Raw genomic sequence first — 23,925 nt, forward strand, 5'->3', positions numbered from 1 at the left:
TGTGTGAAACAAGGTACATATTTTATGATCAGGTACAGACTTATTGGAAGCATCATATGGCTGACAATACATTAAATGTGATGTGACTGGAGAAACATTGAAACATCAAGTCAAATAAATTAAACATCAAATAAATGTAGTTGGCCTGCTTTCCATGTTGCTTAAGTCCTGTATTGGTATATTTGTACTGTACAACCTGGAACGGTGGTAATGTATAAATGTCTCATTGTTTACTGATACAACAATACTATATTGTTAGATTTAATGGATATTTCTGGTAAATCACAACAAACTGATTTTTCTAATTCATGACTTTTGTCTTAAAACGTTACTTTTACTGCACATAAAACTTTGAATTCGAATTCTTATTCGTGTCAATTTGAAACCATAGATCAGGGGATTTATAATTGGAGGGACAACAAGAAATTCTATTGCCATAAAATTCTCGACACTTTGTGATATATCTTTTGACCCAAATCTTGTGAAAAACAAATCAGAAAGCAAAGATCCAACAACAACTATTAAACAGAACAAATGTGGCAAACATGTCTGCAAAAATTTACTTCTGTTCTCTTTGGATGTTAAGCATGTTCTGATCATATATATGTAAGACCAAACAACAAAAATAAAATGTCCAGAATAAAAAGTATAATTAAAAGCTGGAACAATAATATTTGCTATGGTGGCAGAACAAGCTAGTTTACGCATCAAATAATGAATACAGTAGATTTTTGGTATGTGTGAGCCACAAAGCTGCAAGTTTAATGTTGTAACTATGCCTATGAACACCAAATAAAGGGGTATAAGCCAAGCGAAAAACAAAAACACAGCAATTTTTTGTGTAGTCATCACAGAGTGGTATACCAGAGGTCGACATATAGCCACATATCTGTCATAGGCCATTAGCACTAGAAGAGAAAAATCAGCACAAGCTGAAGAGTGCAACACAAAACCCTGCAGGAGACATCCAGCATAAGAGATTACATGAGTGGTGGATAGAAGATCCACAAGGAATTTGGGATAAAATCCTGCTGTCCCATAAAGTCCATTGATGCACAGATTACAGAGGAAGATGTACATGGGTTCATGAAGGCTTTTGTCCATAATGATTGTCACAATAATGGTCACATTTGACAGCCAAATCACACAGTAACACAGCAAAGTGAGAGCAAACAGAGTAACTCTGTAGTTTGCTATATCATTTAACCCTGACAGAGTAAACATAATAATGACTGAAACATTATCCATCATATAAAAAATTATACAATTTTCTATGTCATTAAAAATCCAAAACAAGGAAATTGCATTCGCAAACGCTACTAAAAAGGTCATCCAGCTCTGTATCTGTCGAACAGCCTGAGTTCATATAGTTTCATGGTAGCAACAGATAATGACCTGCGAACATGGGAATTCAAACAATCCAATCAACAATAAAGCTAACACAGTATAAAGCCTACTACTGGCGTTATTTTGTTGTCTCAGATGTCTCAAATAAGACTAAGCGCTAACACAGTTTCTCTTTACTGTCCGTTAATATTACAATATTAATGTTACAAAATCCTACAGCTTGAGGCAGTAGCCACTTAGCAACGTGCTAAAGCAAAGTTCAGCAGGGTAAACAACTAAAAACAGCATAAAATGTGACAAAACTTACAGCTTCCAAGTTTGAAGTCACGTCACAGACACGTTATTAATCCGTCACTGAGCTTTATTCTTTGTTACTATCCCATTAAGAGCCATTTTTGCTCTACAGCATTCCGTAGTAAATTGTACACATCTCTTGCCATCAAAAATAAAGTAAATCCAACCAGCTCTTCTGTCCTCTGAGGCTGGCTCTGAAGTAAATATTTTTGCTGGTTATTTGACAATGTGTCAGTTAGTTTGGAGTTCAGTAAATGTTCAGTAAGTTAAGTCCTATAGTCTCCAGGCTGCCAGTTGAAGTTGTGAAAACGGGGACATTTTGACTTATAGGTGTTATTGTCTATTAAACCATAAGATTATTAAAACAGTAGCACATTTGTATGTTATTTCTAACATACATCAGGTTTGCACATGTTCCTCTTTCCCTGAAATAACAGATGAAGAGACTTTTCTTTACTAAAGACCACTGAGATTTTGGTCAGATGACAGCATATTGACCAAAGAACCGACCAACTGACCACAAGGTGTCAGCCCTAAAGACTACCCTTGGTTTTCAGATTTTTAATATGCTGTCCTACTTTAGTTTGCATGCATTTCTTTCCAGTATGAAAACTAACTTGCAGAAACTTCCTGATTTTTTCCATTGCACTGTAAATTATTTATTCAGTAGGTTGGTTCGACGGTTCGTCCACAAAAATTTCCCCACCCTTTGACGGCTGCAGTTTCCGCCCTTGAAGGTTGAAATTTGGCATGGACGTCAAGTGTGTGTGGATGCATGAACATGTAGATGCATCTATAAATATATGTGCCTGTGCACTTTATCTGTTTCACCGTGGGTGAATGAGAAATGTCCTCTTGATTCCTTGTATGTCTGGTGCATGTGATGAATTGACATTAAAGCTGACTTTGACTTTGACTTTGAAACAGCATATGAATTTTGTATCAGAAGCATTCTGGTTTCCATTTGCAGTCCAAGTAGCATTGACCAGAGTTGCAGAAAAGGGTGAAGAAAATTTCCCTTAACTTTCCCTGTAACTGCCGAATTGGACGCCAAATTTGAGACTAATTTCAGTGTTGTTTAAACACAATGTCTAAATCAGAATAAATTGTCTGTTTTATTTATGAAATCAATTTTGAAGGCAAAGTATCCCAAAAGTAACAAATTAATCTTGACTATTATACCGGCATGGGTCCAAGGAGATATAAGGCTTGTAGAAAATGACACTCAGACCAATGAGGGAAATTAGGTTTATGGTGTTGCAGGTCTTTGGTAGGAGTTCATCAGTGCAATTGGGAGCACCTGGCCAGTTTCCAGCAGTATTTAGGAGGTGGCTGTCTTAGTCCGTTTATATTATACAACATCCATTGACTACCTACTCACTAATCCGTCTGCTGACACAGTGATATTAACACACCATGTAACTTTAGTATGTTTTTTGGGTTCTTGTATGTTAAGTAATAAACCTGTATCTCCCGCTGTTTATCATGGCTCACATGCCGGGTCATGACACCTTTTTGTGCATAATGTTATTTCTTTCTGTCTTTGTTGTTTAACAGCCATTGAGGCATACATTTGTTCAACATATCAAAAGTTGTCTAGATGTCATCTTTAGATTGTATCTAAGGATTTTGGGTGTGAGGTGTTATGATGATGAGACTAGTGTTTACAGCAGTCTGTAACTGTCAATAATAGTTTACCTTTATACAATTTAAAACAAGGCTAGGTCCAGGGGCCGTTTTTTTTTTTTAAATCTGTTGTATTTTTTTAGAGGTAAAAAAAGAAGAAGCACAAATTAGTGCTTATTTAGTTGTGGTAATAGAAACAAAGATGTGAAATATACATTTTAAATTAATCTACGGTTTGTTGTGTATAGAAGTAATAATAAGTAATAATAATAGTAATAAAATCAATGTACCATACTGAATTGGATAGGATCATATCATTTTGTATCGTGTTAAATCCAACTGTGTCAAATTGCACTGCTTTGCAATTGGGGTGCATTGTATCATATCACATTGGCAATGCATTGAGATTTATATCGCATCAGTCTCATTAATAGAAATGCACATACCTACTCTTTATTTTCCGAAATTTAATTCCTTGCATCACTTTCTCTTTTAATTCCCCACAACTCATGTAAGATAAGTTTTGAAACACAGCTATGTAAAATGTAGGCTATACATTTTATGATCAGATTTATTGAAAGGAACATATGGCTAAAAACATAATTGACACAGACTGTTCAAACTAAATTGCTTTCTTTCATTCTTTAAGTGCTGTGTTGGCACTTTTATATCATACAACCTGGAATGGTGGTTATGTATAAATGTCACATTGTCTACTGACACAACAATACTATATTGTTAGATTGATTTAGATATTTTTCCCAAATCACATACATACACAGATTTTTATCTTTGCAGACCAACTCATGACTTTTGTCTAAAAACTGAACTTTTACCACACATAAAACTTTGAATTCGATTTCTTATTCGTGTCAATTTGAAACCATAGATCAGGGGATTTATTATTGGAGGGACAACAAGAAATTCTATTGCCATAAAATTCTCAACACTTTGTGATATATCTTTTGACCCAAATCGCACATATAATAGATCAAAAGCCAGAGATCCAAAAAAAAGAATTAAACAGAATAAATGTGGCAAACATGTTTGCATAAATTTACTCCTGTTCTCTTTGGATGTTAAACATGTTCTGATTATATATATGTAAGACCAAACAACAAAAATAACAAGGCCAGAACCAAAAGTATAATTAAAAGCTGGAACAATAACATTTGCTATGGAGGCAGAACAAGCTAGTTTACCAATCAAAAAATTAATACAGTAGATTTTAGGTATGTGTGAGCCACATAACCTCGATCTTAATGTGGTTATTGTGCTCAGGAACAACAGGTAAAATGGAACAAGCCAAGCTAAAAACAAAAACACACAAACTCTTTGTATAGTCATCACAGAGTGGTATACCAGAGGTCGACATATAGCCACATATCTGTCATAGGCCATTAGGCCTAGAATAGAGAAATCAGCACAGACTGAAGAGTGCAACACAAAACCCTGCAGGAAACATCCAGCGTAAGAGATTACATGAGTGGTGGATAGAAGATCCATGAGAAATTTGGGATAAAATCCTGCTGTCCCATAAAGTCCATTGATGCACAGATTACAGAGGAAGATGTACATGGGTTCATGAAGGCTTTTGTCCATAATAATTGTCACAATAATGGTCACATTTACCAACCAAATCAGACAATAACACAGCAAAGTGAGCGCAAAGAGAGTAACTCTGTAGTTTGTTGTCCCATTTAACCCAGACAGAGTAAACATAGTAATAACTGAAACATTATCCATCACAGAATCTTACAGTTTACCTTGTTTCAGATGTAATGCTGCACAGATAAGAAATTGCATTACCACAAACTAATTTGTGGGAAGGAAAAGGGGCATGCTGTCTTGTGTCTACCCATCACTAACCTGATGTGTTATCATTGGTTTATATTATTTCAGGCAGTAACACTTGATGACATTGTACACGTGGGACTTCAAACTTCCAATCAGGGATGTTGCTGTTGCTTGGTAGAGCAGTAACTTGCGGAACAAGTAAATGTGTATTATTTGCTTTTAAACATAGACATTTTATAGAAAATCTGATCTGAAGTCTGATGGAGCAAGAGACGAGAAGTGAAACAATCAGACGATACAACAGTTGTTGCTTTTTGCTTTTTGTGCCAACTGTGATTTGAGCACTGCATATGTTAAACCATGACTCCATGAACGTATTAGTTACTCTGAGTCATGAGTGATGTACAGAGTACTCAGATAACACACCTGTTGCTGTGGATGATACAAAATCTGGTTATTCGCCGTCACCACAAGACTGTTGGCTTATGCTAGCTAGGCCCCCCTAGCACGAACACAACTGTCTATCACAGCAGGTGTTAAAATAACCATATCATGTGAAACACATTTAACGTCTAGTGGGAATTATTTCTATAATGAACACTTTCCACTTTCTTTGTGGAATACAAACTTAATAGCCAATGGTTCCTCCCAGATGTTGGGATAGATGACTGGGACTACTTAATAGCCAGTCAGAATTGAGACGTCCTTCCGTAGATACTTGCTGATTGTGGAAGTGGAATTACTTGAAGGAAACAACTCAACCCACCAACTATAATAGTGTACCAGAACAAGTAATTGGGTGTATCCCAAGGAAGTATGGGGCTGGGGGCTCATGAGGTCCAAACCTAATGTTTCCCATGGTTCCGTCACCTTGATTTGTTGATGTAAGCCAGTAGGTTTCCTAGACTCAGGTTTGTATTTCTGAAAAATAGTACAATATTTCACATTTTGCAACATCTGTTCATAGTTTGGGTGATTGAGATGAAAATAGAGATATTACTGCTTCTTTAAAAGGTCCAATCTCTTTCACTTTGTCACTGTTGTTGCAAAAGAGACTCAAGGGAAGCCTGCATTGATACCATCTGCTGTCATTGTATCATCATTGTATGTACCTCAGTCACAGGTCTTTGTTTTCAGGGACAGCAGATGTAATGGAGGACAGAACATTTTTATGTTCTGTAGACGGGGGCCTCTTGGAAGTCAGACTACATTTGCCGTGCATGGCATTTCGAGCCAAAATCCGTAACCTCTGCATGCAAATGGTTAGTTACTTTCTCCATCACATTTGCTGTGGGTACAATGGGTATACCCACTGCAGTGTTTGACAGCCACTCACACTGCTAGTCCACTGTGTTTTTGAACACAAGTTTCATGGACTCTGCCGCATTTGCAAAAATGGCTGAATCAGAATTGGACTGTTCGTCGGTAGGAGAAGCTACAGAAACTGGGGTTGAGGGCAGAAGTGATAAGCCTTCTTGAAGTAGTAATTTTTGGGTGCTGCAGTGGTTCCCATCTATGGTACCTATGCAGTTTGGGATGTTCCATTTTGACCAAAGCTTTGAGGCCTTCATCTGGCCTAGGGGACTGAGTGGCTGTCATCTGCCTCTCGACTGCTCTGCACATCTTGTCGACTGAGTCAGCAAGTGTTCTTCCCAAGCCGATGTTGTTAAGCAATGCTTGAAAAACGTACTTTCTGATGTGCGCAAGAAACTATGTCCCTTTAGGGGCTCCGTATTTTTCCTTTGGTAATCTATAAGGTTCTCTTGAGACATGTTTTTCCTCAAAGCTCTGAATGCTTTGGTGCACTTTTTAACAGCTCTACTGCATTCTTAATTCCACCATGGCACCATCTTCTTCCTACCCTGGGTTGTTCTTTTTTGTATACTCAAAGTAACAGCATTTATAATATGATCTATAACTTGCTTTGTGCACTTACTTTGTACATGAGGGCTTTATGGTGGCAGCCGACCTACACCCAGCAGATTGCACTTGCACGGGTGAGTTATTAAAAAACATGATACTGTAGACATGAGCGTACTTCAAGAGTCATTTATCCCTGGGTGCTGCAAGTACTGTGCTGACTTGTTTCTTTTTTATGATTCAGATACCTGCAATGTCCAGGTTACTGCACCACTTCCTGTGAAGACGGCTTCAACAAAGAGCAGACCCTCTTCCTAATCCACCTGATGGGGATCCATCTGGGGGTAGAGGGTGAGGGACCTGCAAAGTCCCTCAATGACCTCAACCGGCGGCTGAGGTTGGGGAAGAAAACGAAGAGACTGCTGTGGGAGGAGATGGCTGGGAAGCTTGGCAGACAGTTCAGGCAGCACTTCCAGCATGAGATGGTGGGATGCAAGTGGTTGACGCTGGTGGAGGGATACAAAAAATGTAAGGACAATAACGCGTCGAAAGGAAGGGGGCCTGTCCGCTACCAGTTCTACGCGGAGATGGACGAGCTGATTGGGGGAAATCACGACGTCGACCCACCTGTTGTGGGGAGAAATTGTGCTGGTGTCGTGATACGCCGACCAGATGCACTGAGGCAGTCCAGCGGTCCTCCCTCACCAGCGTCAGCAGACTGGGATCCCTCATCATCTCCCTGCAACTCAGAGTTGTCAGCACTGCCCACCAGAGCTCCCTCTCCAGCGCAGTCCAACAGCTCCTCTTCCCCGTCTCCTGCTTCTTCCTCAGCCAGTCGAACTCCAGCTCCCGTCCCCACCACACCCTCTGGCACGCAGAGGTCGCGGAAGCAGCAGAGGCTGGAGGATGACCTCTTGGCCCACCTCGAGAGGTCTGATGCTGCTGCCCAGAGGCGACAAGATGTGAGCATGGCGGAGATGAGGGAAACTCGAAGTGCCCTCATCCAGTTGTTCAGCAGGACAAGAAGTAAGGCCGGACAATGACAAAATACTCAAAAGCTTTGTCTATTTTTTTCTTTTTTCTATTTGACTTTATTCTTGTGTGATTTTTGTGTGACTTCTATATATTTGTGTGATTTATATATTTATCTTATTTTTTTGTGTGATTTTTTTATTTTAAGCACCATTGCACCAAGACAAATTCCTTGTATGTGTAAAAACCTACCTGGCAATACAATTTCAGCTTTCTATTTTTTAACTTAGATTAGCCTTTTGTTTTGTACTCTTATTTTGCACTTTTATTATTGTTATAACTTTTTGTCTTAAAATAAACATGTATATTGTTTAACTCATCCAAGCTTGAGTGTGTTTGAATGTCACCCAGGTGTGTTTAGTTACAAAGGCACCACACAGTCATGCAAAGGATACCTTGCATTGTTATCACACCCATAAATAGTATGAACCATGTCAGTGCATAGTTGTGGCCAAAGATTTCAGAATGGAAAAAAATGTTGGTTACATTTTACTTGAAGGTATCTACATACTGAGTGACATGACACTGACACTGTATGGCCCATTGAGTCTGGAATGTGACCTTTCCATTTTCCCCCATTAAATAGACTGGTCTATAACTAAAGAAACATTAATTGTAAGTGTGATGAAGCTGGAATATGAATGCAAGTGTGAACTGTGTATTGCCCATTTTGAGTCTGGAATGTGACCTTTTCTTATGCACATTCACTTAAGTGTTTTTATCTGGTTCTACAATGTGATTACTGTGCGACACAAGCCTTTCCATTTTCCCCCATTAAATAAACTTACAAAACACAGGAACTTCTTACACACTTCCTACTCGTTGCCATCTTCCTCTCTTCACATCCTATCAAGGCACCATGGGCAAAGTTGTGAAGGTAACATGCAGCCAAAATGATCTTCACCACAGTGACGGTGCATGTGTTTTGCAAGTCTCTCAAGCGCCTCCACTTGCACTTCATCCTCCCAAATGCCTGCTCAATGATGACTCTACCCCAGCTGATGTCGCCGTTGCGGCGAAGGCCTGCATCTGTGAGAGCCCCGTTGTCACGTCGGGGGGTGATGATGAAGGGGAAAGTCTGACTGATGTAAGCGCTATCCCCCAGCAGACGGTACTCCCCCATTGTCTCCTGCCATTGTTGGAAAAATGGGAAGGACAGCAGCAGCCTGGCATCATGCACTCTGCCAGGGATTCCAGTGAAGACGTTGATGAAGCGGCCTTCAGCATTGACAATCCCCTGGAGGAGGACAGAGTAGTAGGACTTCCTGTTCATGTAGTCCCCTCCTCTGACCGGTTGCCTCTGGATCCTGATGTGGCAGCCATCAATCGCTCCAATGACCCCCTCAGGACCAGATGTGTTTTCGAAAACTGGTGGCAGACACCCTCTTCTCACAGCCTGTAGGCCAAGAGACAAAGGCCTGGCCAAGGGTGGACATGATGGTCTGCACTTGAAGTATGGCACGGTGTACTGATGACGATGAGACACTGAACTTGTCAGATATCTCCTGGAAGCAGTTCTGGTTGGCCATGTACCACAGGAACATGAGCACCTTCTTGCCAATAGGCAGGGGAGGCCGCCCTTGGTAGTGGTTACTTTGCAGGCCACCCTCCTGTAGGTACCTTTGAAGGACCTCAAACCAGGTTTTAGGGATCCTGAAATACCGGGCAAATGTGTGGTCATCCATGTCCAGCATTATCTGCCACTCTGTGCCAGACTTGAGGATGATCTGATTTCTGGACCGCACCAGTTCAGTTTTGTGTTTCTATTGTATTACACAAGGCAACGGATCTATCCAAAAAAAAATAATCAAGATATGTGTCCATTGTACTTTTCGCAGTAGCATGTAGATGCCTTAAACTGGTTACATTCACATTCATCAAACGTTATCTTAACCCTTGTGTAATGTTCATATTGTTGTTACTCAGCCAGCGTTTGTGGGTCTGATGGACCCGTTGCATTTTGTGGCTTTTAATGCCTCACAATCAAACACTTTTATTTTAAAATACTGAACAGATGTTTACCTTATCCCAATTACAAGCAGTATAAACAATATATATGGTTAATATTTGCCCTTTACCTTTGTTAGGTCACATTTATAACTTATTATTTAAAACATAATAAAGAAAATCAATTAAAATCAAGATATGAGTGGAAACAAATTTACAAGTGAAGCAAGGTTTTTCAAAACTACTGACTTTTATTTCTTTGAACTTGAAATTTAACCCATTCAGGTGCACAACACAAGCTGAACACATGAACACAGAGTAAACATATCAGCCCCATTGAACACATGGCCTTTAGCCACTAGCCTATACAACACATGAGGGGCAGAGCTTTACTGTGTGTGTGTTGCAGATATACTTTTTGCACTTGATGCATGTATATTGTGTTTTCCTGTCCATCTTGGGTCCGCACACTTCGCACCGCTTCTTCTTGTTGCTGGTGTTCACAACCTAGAATAATGAAAAGATCAGGAATTTTACTAACACCTCTCTCTCTCTCTCTCACAAGACATGAGTGCCAGACATGTACTGCAACAGCATCACACACTTACTTCAGGCTCTGCAGATTGTGGTTCTGTAGGTTGGGTGGACAGGGCACCAGCATTCTCCTCCTGAATCCTCCTCACCATGGCTGCAGAGGCTGGGGTTCTGGGGATATGTTTTCTTCTCTCGATTTGTGGTCTCACCAATGCCTTTCCCAGATCCTCAAGAAAGAGCCGTCTTTTCTGGAGCTTCACTCGTTTCCACTCTGGGTTCAGTGCCATCCAAATGACAAAGGCATTGTACGCTGAGATGTCCAACATGTCAAAGAATATCACCAGTGGCCAGCGTAGAGTCCTCCGTTTGCAGCTGTAGGCCGTCACCAGCTTGTCCATGTTGTCTACCCCTCCTTTTGTGGCATTATAATCCATGATGATCTCTGGTTTGTGATGTTCCTGGTCACAGATTCTTCCATCCCCGTGCAGTGTACTCATGAGTACCACATTCTTGCCTTTCTTTGGCACATAGGATACCAGGGATGTGTCAGCCGTGTATACAAACTTGTTTTTTTTTTTTTTTTTTTTTTTTTTTTTTTTTTTTTTTTTTTTTTTTTTTTTTTTTTTTTTTTTTTTTTTTTTTTTTTTTTTTTTTTTTTTTTTTTTTTTTTTTTTTTTTTTTTTATTTTTTTTTTTTTTTTTAAAAAAATTTTTAATAATTTATTTTTTTTTTTTTTTTTTTTTTAATAAAATTTTTTTTTTTTTAAATAAACCACCCTTTTTTATTTTTTTTTTTTATTAAAGGTAAAAGAGGGAGGGGGAGGAGGAAAGGGAGGAGGTGAAAAAAAAGGGGGTTAATTGGGTTTTGTTATTTTTTTTTAAAAAAGTGGTGAAAAAGAAAAATTAGGGGTGTTTGTTTTTTTTTTTTTTTTTTTTTTTTTTTTTTTTTTTTTTTTTTTTTTTTTTTTTTTTTTTTTTTTATTTTTTATTTTTTTTTTTTTTTTTTTTTTTTTTTTTTTTTTTTTTTTTTTTTTTTTTTTTTTTTTAAAATTATTTTTTTTTTTTTTTTTTTTTTTTTTTTTTTTTTTTTTTTTTATTTTTTTTTCTTTTTTTTTTTATTTTTTTTTTTTTTTTTTTTTTTTTACACAGTGTTTTTTTTTTTTTGTGGTTTTTTTTTTTTTTTTTTTTTTTATTTTTTTTTTTTTTTTTTATTTTGTTTTTTTTTTTTTTTTTTTTTTTTTTTTTTTTTTTTTTTTTTTTTTTTTTATTTTTTTTTTGTATATTTAAATTTATTATTATAAGTTTTGTTTTTTTTTTTTTTTTTTTTTTTTTTTTTTTTTTTTTTTTTTTTTTTATTTTTTTTTTGTTTTTTTTTTTTTTGTTTTTTTTTTTTTCTCCCCTCTTCATTATCTTTTTCCTTTGGTGGGTTCCTTGGAAGACTTGACACTTGCACATTTGACCCTCTGATGTTAGGGTTAGGGTTAGGACCCGGACATCTTATATGTAATAGAAATGTGTAGGGGGGGTGTATGGTGTGTGGTCATTAAATATGTATTCTGATATATGTTCTTCACAGAAAATGAGCCAAAGTCAGTGAGTCTCAGTTTGAAAAATTAATTAATTGTATCATTTTTCTTTTAATAAAAAATGAAAACGGATCCCACAGACCCGAACACCACACAAGGGTTAAGCTTCTAAAATGTATTTTCTTCTAAAATTGTTAGAAGAAATGTGTTACATAGAAGACTATAAGTCCGCCACTGCAGGCAAGATACTGTACCCATGTTTACATCTACTCTTGTACCCTGTCCATTGTTCAGGCAGGCCAGAGATCGTTCCTCCAACATTTCTTCCACTATATTTCCATCACTGTCTGATTGCTATCCTATAAAGTGCTGTGAGCATTAAAGTACCTGCACCAAATTTCTGTATACTGTCCCTGCTCACGTGTGCTGTGTGGACCTTGCCTTGTAAATAAATACATTTTATGCTTTATTACTGTATGTTGGAAGGCTGGTGAGTTAAATATGGATATTTTATTATGAATAGGCTTGTTTTTTATCAAACTGACTTAGGCGCGCTGCTGGTATTGTCATTTCATAGGAAGGCCACTTCAACGTTCTACAAGTACTACAAGAAATTGCAATTTTCTGGAAATATTTCCATTACTAACATCACAAAAAAGGCAAACAGCAGATTATATACATGTTTATATCATTTTATGTCATCTTTGTGGCTGACAGCCAAACAACAATAAAAGCCCTGAAAACCTGCTCTCTTCTTATAAACCATTAGCACACATTTGACCTTTTCCATTAATTTGAATCAAATAAAATATATTTTTTTCAAATACAGTTCAGTTTTTGTTTTAATTATATATGAAGGGGAAGCTTACATTTATATGAAACAACTAGAAAAACATGATTATATTATATTTTTGACATCATGTAGCAGTCCAGAGGGAAGAGAGTTTGAGATCCCTGTTCTACTCATCCTTATTGAACTTATTATATGACACACTGCACACGGGGCAATGAAGTACAACAGTTAATTTTATTTTGTAAGGATTCAAAGGGCTGCATATGCAGAAAAAAACAGTTAGCAATACAGTGAAATTCTTTCTTTGTTATGTATCATATGTACCTGTTAGACCTTAGTCAGAGACAGACCATGCTGCTTTAAAAGAAAATAGTTCACAAACATCATAATAAGAATATAAATAATTCTGTGACTCTTAAGTAGAGTTTAAGAGAGTGACACTGACGATGTGTTTTCTTATTTCTGGCAACCTCAGGCCATAAACAAAAGGGTTCAGAATTGGAGGTACAATTACAAACTCCAATGAAAAAATTACAGCTAACAATGGGTTTAACTTTTCAACATTAACACGACTTAAGGCAACGTCAAAAAATAAACAGAGGGAATAACTGACAAATGAAATAGTATGTGGCAAACAGGTCTTGAAGGCTTTACTCTTGAATTCAGATGAGCTTCTCCTGCACACAAGTATAATTTGAAAGTAGGTATACAAAACATAGACCAGGGGAATAATTAACATATTTGTGGTTACCAGAAAGCCAAAAATATTGTTGATCAAAGTGTAAACACATGACAGTTTAGTAATATTCCAGAGGGCACAGTATACTTTAACAAGGTTGTTACCACACAAAGGAAGCCTGATGGTCAAATAAAGACACATTCCTAAAGAAAAGGCTGGACAGAGCCAAGCAAAAGCTGTCAACCCCCAGAGTGTCTTAGAGGTCATCTTGCTGTGATAGTGTAAAGGATGACACACAGCAACATATCTATCATATGCCATAATGCCAAGAATCATCATTTCATAGGAAGCATATGTGCAAATGATATAGATCTGAGTAAAACAAGCAGGACGTGCTATTAAATGAGTATCTGCCAGAAGGTCCATGAGGAACCTTGGGAAGAAACCACTCGAACCATACAGAGAGTTGACAGACAAAAAGGCAATAAAAATATACATGGGCTCATGAAGTGCTCTCTCTCGTGATATTATCAGTATTATAACAAGATTAGCAAAGACAATAAGGGCAAACAGCAGGAGGCACAGCACAAATGCTGGATAACGGTAATACCCTATGTCTGCAAACATGGTGAGGTTAAAGTGAAACACTATAGTTTCATTTTCCATTTCACTCATACCAGGTTCAACTAGAGATTCCTTGTAAAAAAAAAAAAGAGCCTTAAACCTTCTTTATATCTTTCAGTATTGTATCTTCAAATAAGGAAATCACGTCCTCTGATATTGAGATCCTGAAAGCTGTGAGGTAGAACACTAATCACTGTGTGTAATTACTTACAGCTTATTGTTTTAAGCAAACAAATAATGCAGAAATAAGTATGATAAAAATGTTTAATAAAATATGATGAAAGTGAGTTATCGCTCGTAAGGTTTTTGATACCTGCCACCTCAAGGAAATGTTGCTGTAGAGTCCCTGATTATGAGTTTTGTTGGACGTGTTGAATGTCTACTTTATGGTGGGGTTAGAAACAGGAAGGATACATTAGAAATCAGAGATTGGCTGACTTCATTGCCTCCGAGACAAACAATGGCCCAGTGGTATTCCCCCCTAGGTTGCGCTAAATTGCCCTGGCAAATCTTTACAGATTAAATTTTTGTTTTCAGCAACATTTCTACGACTTAATAAAGTTTTATTAAACTTAAAAACTTTTTTACTCTAAATTGGACCATAATTAAACGATTGTGTTGCGTGGAAGACTTGAAACTAGAGATTAAGACCATAATATATATATATATATATATACACACACACACACACACACACACACACACACAGACATAAATACATTGGTATGTGTTCATTAGTGTATAATCACCTAAATATAGGAATTGCTGTGTTTTTGTAACCTTAAAATGTGCTGTTTTTATCTATGTACCAGTTCCACTACAATGTTTATGGCTAATATGTAATCTCAGTTGAAATGGCATGAATCTTCATCCATGAATAATTATCTCTATCAATAATGTGATTGATCAAACTCATGGAACAAAATCTAAAAAACTTCCCTCTTGGGGGGGTATCTGTGTCATCCTCAAGCTCGGGTCCTCTACCAGAGGCCTGGGAGTTTGAGGGTTCTGCGCAGTATCTTAGCTGTTCCTAGGACTGCGCTCTTCTGGACTGAGGCTTCTGATGTTGTTCCTGGGATCTGTTGGAGCCACTCCCCCAGTTTGGGGGTCACTGCCCTGAGTGCTCCTACTACCACGGGGACCACGCTCGCCTTGACCTTCCACATCTGCTCCAGCTGCTCTTTCAACTCTTGGTACTTTTCAACCTTTTCGTGTTCCTTCTTTCTGATGTTGGCGTCTGCTGGTATGGCCACATCTATCACCACCGCTTTCTTCTGCTCCTTGTCTACCACCACTGTGTCCGGTTGGTTAGCCAGGACCTGTTTGTCAGTCTGGAAGCTGAAGTCCCACAGCACCTTGGCCCTGTTGTTCTCAGCCACCTTCTGTGGTGCGGCCCATTGGGATTTGGGTACTTCTATTCCATACTGGGTACAGATGTTCCTGTACACTATTCCAGCCACTTGGTTGTGTCTCTCCATGTACGCTGAACCGGCTAGCATCTTACACCCTGCTACTATGTGCTGGACTGTCTCAGAGGCATCTTTGCATAGTCTGCACCTTGGGTCAGATCTACTCTTGTAGATCTTGGCCTCTATGGCTCTTGTACCTAGGGCCTGTTCTTGTGCTGCCATGATCAGTGCCTCTCAGTCCAGCCTTTTCCAGGCATTGGTAGGTCTTCTCGATATCAGCCACTTCTTCATTTTGGCGGTGGTACATGCCATGTAGGGGCTTGTCCCTCCAGGTTGTCTGCTCCTCTTCCTCTGCACTCTTATCGGGTTTCTGTTGCCTGAAACATTCACTTAGCAGTTCATCCTTTGTGGCCATTTTTCTGATGTAGTCTTGGATTTTTGATGTTTCATCCTGGATAGTGGCCTTGATGCTCACTAGTCCTCGGCCTCCCTCTTTCCGCTTAGCGTACAGTCTCAGGGTGCTGGATTTGGGGTGAAACCCTCCGTGCATGGTGAGGAGCTTTCTTGTTTGATATCTGTGGCTTCTATCTCCTCCTTTGGCCAGCTTATGATCCCAGCAGGGTATCTGATGACTGGTAGTGCGTACATGTTGATGGCTTGGATCTTTTTCCTGCCATTCAGCTGACTTTTCAGGACCTGCCTTGCTCTCTGGAAGTATTTGGTTGTGGTTAACTTCCTTGTGGCTTCCTCATGGTTTCCATTAGCCTGTGGGATACCAAGGTACTTGTAGCTGTCTTGGATATCACCTATGTTGCCCTCTGGTAGGTCAACCCCTTCAGTTCTGATCATCTTGCCTCTCTTTGAGACCATCCGGCTGCACTTGTCCAATCTGAATGACATCCCTATGTCGTTGCTGTAGATCCTGGTGGTGTGGATCAGCGAGTCGATTTCTCGCTCATTCCTGGCGTACAGCTTGATGTCATCCATGTAGAGCAGGTGGCTAATTGTTGCTCCACTTCGGAATTGGTACCCGTAACCACTCTTTGTGATGATCTGACTGAGGGGGTTCAGGCCTATGCAGAACAGCAGTGGTGATAGCGCATCTCCTTGGTATATGCCGCATTTGATGTTGACTTGGGCAATTGGCTTTGAGTCGGCTTCTAGGGTTGTCTTCCACATTCCCATCGAGTTCTGGATGAAGGCCCTTAGGTTCCTGTTGATCTTATACAGTTTCAGACATTCCAGTATCCACGTGTGGGGCATTGAGTCGTAAGCTTTCTTGTAGTCGATCCAGGCAGTGCACAGGTTGGTCTTCCTGCTCTTACAGTCTCGGGCGATTGCTCTATCGACCAGTAGCTGGTGCTTGGCTCCTCTGGTGTTGCTACCAATTCCCTTCTGAGCCCCGCTCATGTATTGAGCTACGTGCTTACTCATCTTAGCCGCGATGATACCTGATAGGGCCTTCCATGTTGTGGAGAGACAGGTTATTGGCCGGTAGTTGGATGGGATGGGTCCCTTCTTAGGGTCCTTCAGGATTAGGACTGTTCTGCCCTGGGTTAGCCACTCTGGGTGGGACCCATCCCTTAGCACCTGGTTCATCTGTGCTGCTAGGCGTTCATGGAGTGCTGTTACCTTCTTCAGCCAGTAGGCATGGATCATATTGGGGCCTGGTGCTGTCCAGCTCTTCATCTTTGACACTCTTTCTTGGATGTCTGCCATTGAGATGGTTACTGGTTCTTGTTCTGGGAGGTTGCTGTGGTCTGCTCTTAGGTCCACTAGCCATTGGGTATCTGGGTTGTGTGATGCCTCTTTTTCCCATATGGCCTTCCAGGATTCTTCCACCTCAGCTCTTGGTGGGTCTGGCCTGTTGTTATTTCCTCCCTGCCACTGAGAGTACACCTTGGCTGGTTCAGTGGAGAACAACTTGTTTATTCTCCTGGCCTCTGCCTCCTTGGTGTTTCTCTTCAACCGGGTGGCCAGTGCTGTTAGTCTCTGTTTGGCAGTTTCGAGTGCTTCAGGTATGGAGAGCTTGGTGTATTTTCTGGGTGCCCCTTTATTGTTACCCTTCTGTAGCTCTGCTAGCTGGCTAACTTCTCTCCGTGTTGCCCTTATCTTGGCCTCTAATCTAATTCTCCACGGTGGATGCTGCCTGTTATGGTTTGAGCCCATCTTGTATCCAAGCATTTCTAGGATTACTGTTGCTGTACTGTGTATCAGCTTATTAGTCTCAGTGATGGTTCCCGTAGGGAGTAGTGCATTCACATCCACTAGCAGATCTTCTGAAGGTACTTTACAAGTCAGCTTCGGTATTCTTCGGGGGTTCCAGGTTTCTAATTGGGCCATGATCTTCAATCTCAGGTCAGCAGTTCTTGTACTGAGGCTGTTGGTATTTGTTGGGGCTTGGCACCCAATCTCTGATTGTGGGGGTGATGGTGGCATCCCCCCGCTGACCTGTCGTCCTGGCGCCCCCTTGCCGTAGCATCGTTGTTGTATCTCATTGATCTCTAGTTGTGATAGGAGTTTTCGATTGCGGATGTTGGAACACTGGGGTAACAGCTGTTTCGTTGTTAGCCTTGATTATGGGTTTTGAAGTAACCAATGGTCCCACATTCGCTGCATGTATCCCTTCTCTCTGGGGTTGCTCATGTAGTAGCATTCCAACAGTTCCGTGTTTTCCGCCCTCAAAAATCTATCAATATATATATATATATATATATATGTGTGTAATGTAATGGTCTCAGTCTCAGGGATGGAGATGCACTTGCCTACTTTCTACTTTTTTATGTGAAGGGTTTCTCACTTTCACTCTCAATTCCCCACAACTCATGCAAAATACGTTTTGAGACACAGCTATGTGAAAGAAGCTACACATTTTATGATCAGGTACAGATTTATTGAAAGCAACATATGGCTGAAAACACATTAAATGTGATGTGATTTGAAACACTAAAACATAACTGTTAGATAAAATATACTACATTGCTTTCTTTCATTCTTTAAGTCCTGTGTTGGGACTTTTGTACTGTACAACCTGGAATGGTGGTAATGTATAACTGTCACATTGTTGACTGATACAACAATACAACATTGTTATTGTCAAAAGTATTTCTCCCAAATCACAAACAGACATCATATCATATATATGTAAGACCAAACAACAAAAATAACATGGCCAAAATAAAAGTATAATTAAAAGCTGGAACAATAACATTTGCTATGGAGGCAGAACAAGCTAGTTTACGAATCCAAAAATTAATACAGTAGATTTTAGGTATGTGTGAGCCACATAACCTCGATCTTAATGTGGTTATTGAACCTATAAACACCAAAAAAAGGGGTATAAGCCAAGCAAAAAACACAAATACACAAACTCTTTGCATAGTCATCACAGAGTGGTATACCAGAGGTCGACATATAGCCACATATCTGTCATAGGCCATTAGCACTAGAAGAGAGAAATCAGCACAAGCTGAAGAGTGCAACACAAAACCCTGCACTAAACATCCAGCATAAGAAATTACATGAATGGTAGATAGAAGATCCATGAGAAATTTGGGATAAAATCCTGCTGTCCCATAAAGTCCATTGATGCACAGATTACAGAGGAAGATGTACATGGGTTCATGAAGGCTATTGTCCATAATGATTGTCACAATAATGGTCACATTTACCAAACAAATCAGACAATAACACAGTAAAGTGAGAGCAAACAGAGTAACTCTGTAGTTTGTTATGTCACTTAACCCAGAGAGAGTAAACATAGTAATAACTGAAACATTATCCATATTTGTTTTTTTCACAATTCTACAAAAATCTGAAAACAACTATTCTGTTGCAATAGATAACTTGAATTTGGAAACAATACTAAAATGGGCATCCAGCTCTGTGTCTGTCTATCCCTAACAGCCTGAACTGTTAGTCTGATATCAGCTTATATCATTTCATAACAGCAACAGATAATAAGCTGGTGAACATGGGAATTCAAACAATCCAATGAACAGCCGACTGATCTGACTGAATGGCAGAAGTTGCTGTGCAGCTCTGTGGTGATGGTCAACTGTGAGATCCAGGCAGCTGAGAAAGCCGATAGCCTCGGGAGCCATAGGGACCCAACAGAAAATGGCAAGGCCAGACCCAATCAAAGATGTCTGCTAGACATGAAGGTGGCTCCTCCACTGGCCCATTTAAGTCTCATAAAGTTCCGGAGATACAGAATCAGGGACACAGGTTGGACTTGATGATGGCAGTGTAGAAGTGCATCATCGTTCTGTAGTCATCGAGTCCTGTGGTCCTTGGTTTCTTGGGGATGGGATGATGGTGGAGGCAGCTGACGAAATGGCAGAGGTGGCTCTAGGGTTCTGGCTGGTGGTCATGTTTGGTGCTGGGCAGTGGAGGCTATGTGGCACTGGGCAGCTGAGAAAGCTGATGGTGACCATAACTTCCTCTGAGGACTCAGAAAGAGGGATAATCCCTGAAAATAGATTCAGGAGATACACGATCAGCGAGACGTGTGGCGATGGACTAGCTGGCTCAGGACAGTGAGGGCAGAGGGTAACAGGCATGGATGTATTGCAGAGGCAGCGCTCTGTTCATACGTATGAAAGCTGCTCAGTGCCGCATGAAGCCCTGGGCGATAAGTCCCTCCCTAGCTGCCTGCTTTTACAGGACATAAAACTGAGTTTGGCATCAGGAAATTGTTTTATTCAAACAACTTTTATAATTTTTTTAATTTGATATCATGATTAATTGTGAAGATGAATAAATGCTGCTCCTGCTGACTAATGATCTGGCTGGGCATTGGCAGGGCCAGCTGATTGAATGGCAGAGGTGGCTGTAGAGGGTTCTGGATCATGGTCAGTCATGGTGCTGGGCAGCAATGATGCCGAACCTCTGGGCAGCTGAGAAAGCTGATGGTGACCAGAACTTCTTCTGGGGACTTGAATGCAGGGATACTCCCTGGAAATAGAGAGACCAGACCATATCAAAGATGGCTACCATACATGAGGGTGGCTCCTTCACTGGTCAATTTTAAGCATATAAGTTCAGCAGATACAGGATCAGGGGAGACAGGCAACAAAAGGCTAGCTGGGTCAGGAGAGTCAAGTTCCTGGTCAACCGGCTCAGGACAGTGAGGCCAGAACCTAGCAGGCCTCAGGCTAGCAGACTGGGAAATAGGCTTTGGTTTGCAGTATCCATTTGACACATAGGTTAAAAAGAGATAAATAATTTTAAAAAAATAAAGAAGACAAAGCTAATGCACATTCTAACAAGCAAATGCTGGCAGATATGTACAGATTTTGGTTCAGGTTTAGCCAGGTGGAGATTAGCTGGTATGAATACTAAGGGGTGTAACTGGGGATTAAAGAACAGGTGAGCAGGTGGGTGTAGTAGTCAGGTTACTGGGAACATTGGGAACGTCTGAGGGCATGTGGTGGACAGATGGACAATTGTTACAGTTCCTAAGAAATGCACGGGCCTTGGGAAGTGAAGTGGAAACAGGGATACAGGGGGAGACTGAGTCAAGTAAAATAAATGTCATGCTACAGAGCGAGTGGAAGAAGTGTCACCCTCCCGCTGAGCACGGCCCTGTGGCCACACCAGTTGCCCACCACAGTTTGGTGTGAAATGCTATCAATTAAAAAAAAAAATTATATGAATGAATTAATGAATTTATATGAATTTAAAAAATAGGTTGTTATGCCTAGGGTAGGTAAAATCCCATCCCCTCCCTTCAGGCCTCCCTCTAAAGCTACTTCCCCAAGACATTAACACCACAGACCAGTGGTTCCCAACCTGAGGGGCACCTCTAGGGGTCGTCAAAGCTTCACAGGGGGTCGCGAGGCCTTCTTGATTTTAAGAAATGTAAGAAAACTTTTAAAAAATATACACACTGGACCTATACCTCATTTGTTAATTTATGTGAAGAAACCTGTATGAAATTGTTTAGATTATCTTTAAGATCTAAACTTTGAAGACCTGAAGACAAACTATATTCACAGAGCCTTCACTTTTTGTCTAACAGCCTCATTCTGCTTTAGAAAAGCATTCAGTTAAAACAACCAACAAGCTAACAGAACAATGGCCAAGCTTCAGGCAGAAGCTAACTTCTGAAAAAGTACATAAAACAGAGAATTGTTCATAAATGATCAGGAAAACTCATCTGATAAATTCACAAGATATAATCTTTTACACAAATTTTCTGCAGTTATTGCAGTGGGTTCATTGTACAGTTTATCAGTTGTTCTGTACTGTTATTGTTGTGCAGATATTAAATATTAAATTAAATACATCACTTAATCAGGGGTCATCAGTTTTTTCTTTAGAACATATTAGGGTAGACAATTAAAATATTGCTAATTTATAAATAGTAAATAATAGACGTTTCAATAGTTGGGATGGCCGCTTTACATTTTTTGTTCAGCTTGATCAGGTAAAGGTACTCCTTATGGGAGCACTATACAGACACCAGGTTCAGACACTGCTCGACTGTGAGAGTTACAACAATATTCTACATTGTTTTTAAATCACTGCCTCAGATAATCTTGCAATTACTTCATGAATTCAGACTGTTGTACTTGAAGAATAGACCCCAAAGTTACAACCACTATTTCTCTACATTGTAGGTGCTGCTATTTTTGCTCTAAGGGTTTTCCACTCTCTTTCAGTACCCAACAACTCATGCAGTTTTGAGGCACAGCTATGTAATACAAAGGAACACATTTTATGATCCAGTAGAGATTTATTGAAAGCAACATATGGCTGACAATACATTAAATGTGATGTGGTTGGAGAAACATTAAAACATAATTGTTAGATAAATGTAGTTGGCCTGCTTTTCATGTTGCTTTCTTTAAGTCCTGTGTTGGTATATTTGTACTGTACAACCTGGAATGGTGGTAAAGTACAACTGTCACATTGTTTACTGATACAACAATACAATATTGTTAGCGTCAAAAGTATTTCTCCCAAATCACATACAGACACAAACAGATTTTTCCAACTCATAAGTTTATCTAAAAACTGAACTTTTACTGCACATAAAACTTTGAATTCGATTTCTTATTCGTGTCAATTTGAAACCATAGATCAGGGGATTTATAATTGGAGGGACAACAAGAAATTCTATTGCCATAAAATTCTCAACACTTTGTGATATATCTTTTGAGCCAAATCTCATGTACAACAAATCAAAAAGCAAAGATCCAACAACAACTATTAAACAGAATAAATGTGGCAAACATGTCTGCATAAATTTACTCCTGTTCTCTTTGGATGTTAAGCATGTTCTGATCATATATATGTAAGACCAAACAACAAAAATTACATGGCCAAAATAAAAAGTATAATTAAAAGCTGGAACAATAACATTTGCTATGGAGGCAGAACAAGCTAGTTTACCAATCAAAAAATTAATACAGTAGATTTTAGGTATGTGTGAGCCACATAACCTCGATCTTAATGTGGTTATTGTGCTCAGAAACAACAGGTTAAAGGGAACAAGCCAAGCTAAAAACACAAGCAGACAAATTTTTTGTGTAGTCATCACAGAGTGGTATACCAGAGGTCGACATATAGCCACATATCTGTCATAGGCCATTAGCACTAGAAGAGAGAAATCAGCACAAGCTGAAGAGTGCAACACAAAACCCTGCAGGAAACATCCAGCGTAAGAGATTACATGAATGTTGGATAGAAGATCCACAAGGAATTTGGGATAAAATCCTGCTGTCCCATAAAGTCCATTGATGCACAGATTACAGAGGAAGATGTACATGGGTTCATGAAGGCTTTTGTCCATAATGATTGTCACAATAATGGTCACATTTACCAACCAAATCAGACAATAACACAGTAAAGTGAGAGCAAACAGAGTAACTCTGTAGTTCGTTGTCCCATTTAAACCAGACAGAGTAAACATAGTAATAACTGAAACATTATCCATCACAGAATCTTACAGTTTACCGTGTTTCAGATGTAATGCTGCACAGATAAGAAATTGCATTACCACAAACTAATCTGTGGGAGGGACATGCTGTTTTGTCTCTACCCATCACTAACCTGATGTGATACCATTGGTTTATATTATTTTGTGGCAGTAACACTCAATGACGTTCACATGTGACTTTGAAATCAGTGACGTTGCAGTTGCTTGGTAACTTGCGCGAACAAGTAAATGTAAAATTGCGCAGCCAATTAACGCAGCTCAACTCGCAGTATGTCACCGCTGGCTCCAACAAACCGCCATGGCGATGATCATAAAGCCGATCTTTAAGCCTAAAAACGGTACTCCACGAACCAATGTGTGATGTCACGATAGACGGCACAGTGACCCCAGCATATGAAACACATGCAACGTCTAGTGGGTATCAGTGCTATGATTAAGCTAAGATAGCTATTTGCCACTTTCTGCTATTCAAACTTAATAGCCCAATGGGTCGTCCCAGATTTTGGGACGGAT

At 39.5% G+C, this 23,925-nt stretch overlaps 5 protein-coding genes across 5 annotated transcripts; all 5 read right to left on the minus strand.

Annotated features, from left to right (window-relative positions):
• LOC127365968 (olfactory receptor 6N1-like) lies at positions 1 to 2,895 on the minus strand. Its single transcript, XM_051404585.1, has one exon. It carries the CDS (start codon positions 1,330 to 1,332, stop codon positions 307 to 309), a length of 1,026 nt encoding a protein of 341 aa, XP_051260545.1. The 5' UTR covers positions 1,333 to 2,895; the 3' UTR covers positions 1 to 306.
• An 824-nt stretch (positions 2,896 to 3,719) lies between these two features.
• On the minus strand, positions 3,720 to 23,737 carry LOC127365969 (olfactory receptor 6C1-like). The gene is made up of 2 exons (XM_051404586.1): positions 23,430 to 23,737; positions 3,720 to 5,033 (listed from the first exon to the last, which is right to left on the minus strand). Exon 2 carries the CDS (start codon positions 5,011 to 5,013, stop codon positions 4,072 to 4,074), a length of 942 nt encoding a protein of 313 aa, XP_051260546.1. The 5' UTR covers positions 5,014 to 5,033; positions 23,430 to 23,737; the 3' UTR covers positions 3,720 to 4,071.
• LOC127365970 (putative gustatory receptor clone PTE03) lies at positions 12,634 to 14,446 on the minus strand. Its single transcript, XM_051404587.1, has one exon. It carries the CDS (start codon positions 14,107 to 14,109, stop codon positions 13,171 to 13,173), a length of 939 nt encoding a protein of 312 aa, XP_051260547.1. The 5' UTR covers positions 14,110 to 14,446; the 3' UTR covers positions 12,634 to 13,170.
• On the minus strand, positions 18,339 to 19,620 carry LOC127365973 (putative olfactory receptor 13C6). Its single transcript, XM_051404591.1, is given in 2 exon segments — positions 18,339 to 18,652; positions 18,655 to 19,620. Coding segments are annotated over 2 exon segments (654 nt in total). The 5' UTR covers positions 19,253 to 19,620; the 3' UTR covers positions 18,339 to 18,596.
• LOC127365972 (olfactory receptor 6C1-like) lies at positions 22,187 to 23,435 on the minus strand. The gene has a single exon (XM_051404590.1). It carries the CDS (start codon positions 23,407 to 23,409, stop codon positions 22,477 to 22,479), a length of 933 nt encoding a protein of 310 aa, XP_051260550.1. The 5' UTR covers positions 23,410 to 23,435; the 3' UTR covers positions 22,187 to 22,476.
• Positions 23,738 to 23,925: the final 188 nt, after the last annotated feature.

This window comes from Dicentrarchus labrax, unplaced genomic scaffold, assembly GCF_905237075.1.
Source record: "Dicentrarchus labrax unplaced genomic scaffold, dlabrax2021, whole genome shotgun sequence".
NCBI classification, from domain to species: Eukaryota; Metazoa; Chordata; class Actinopteri; family Moronidae; genus Dicentrarchus; species Dicentrarchus labrax.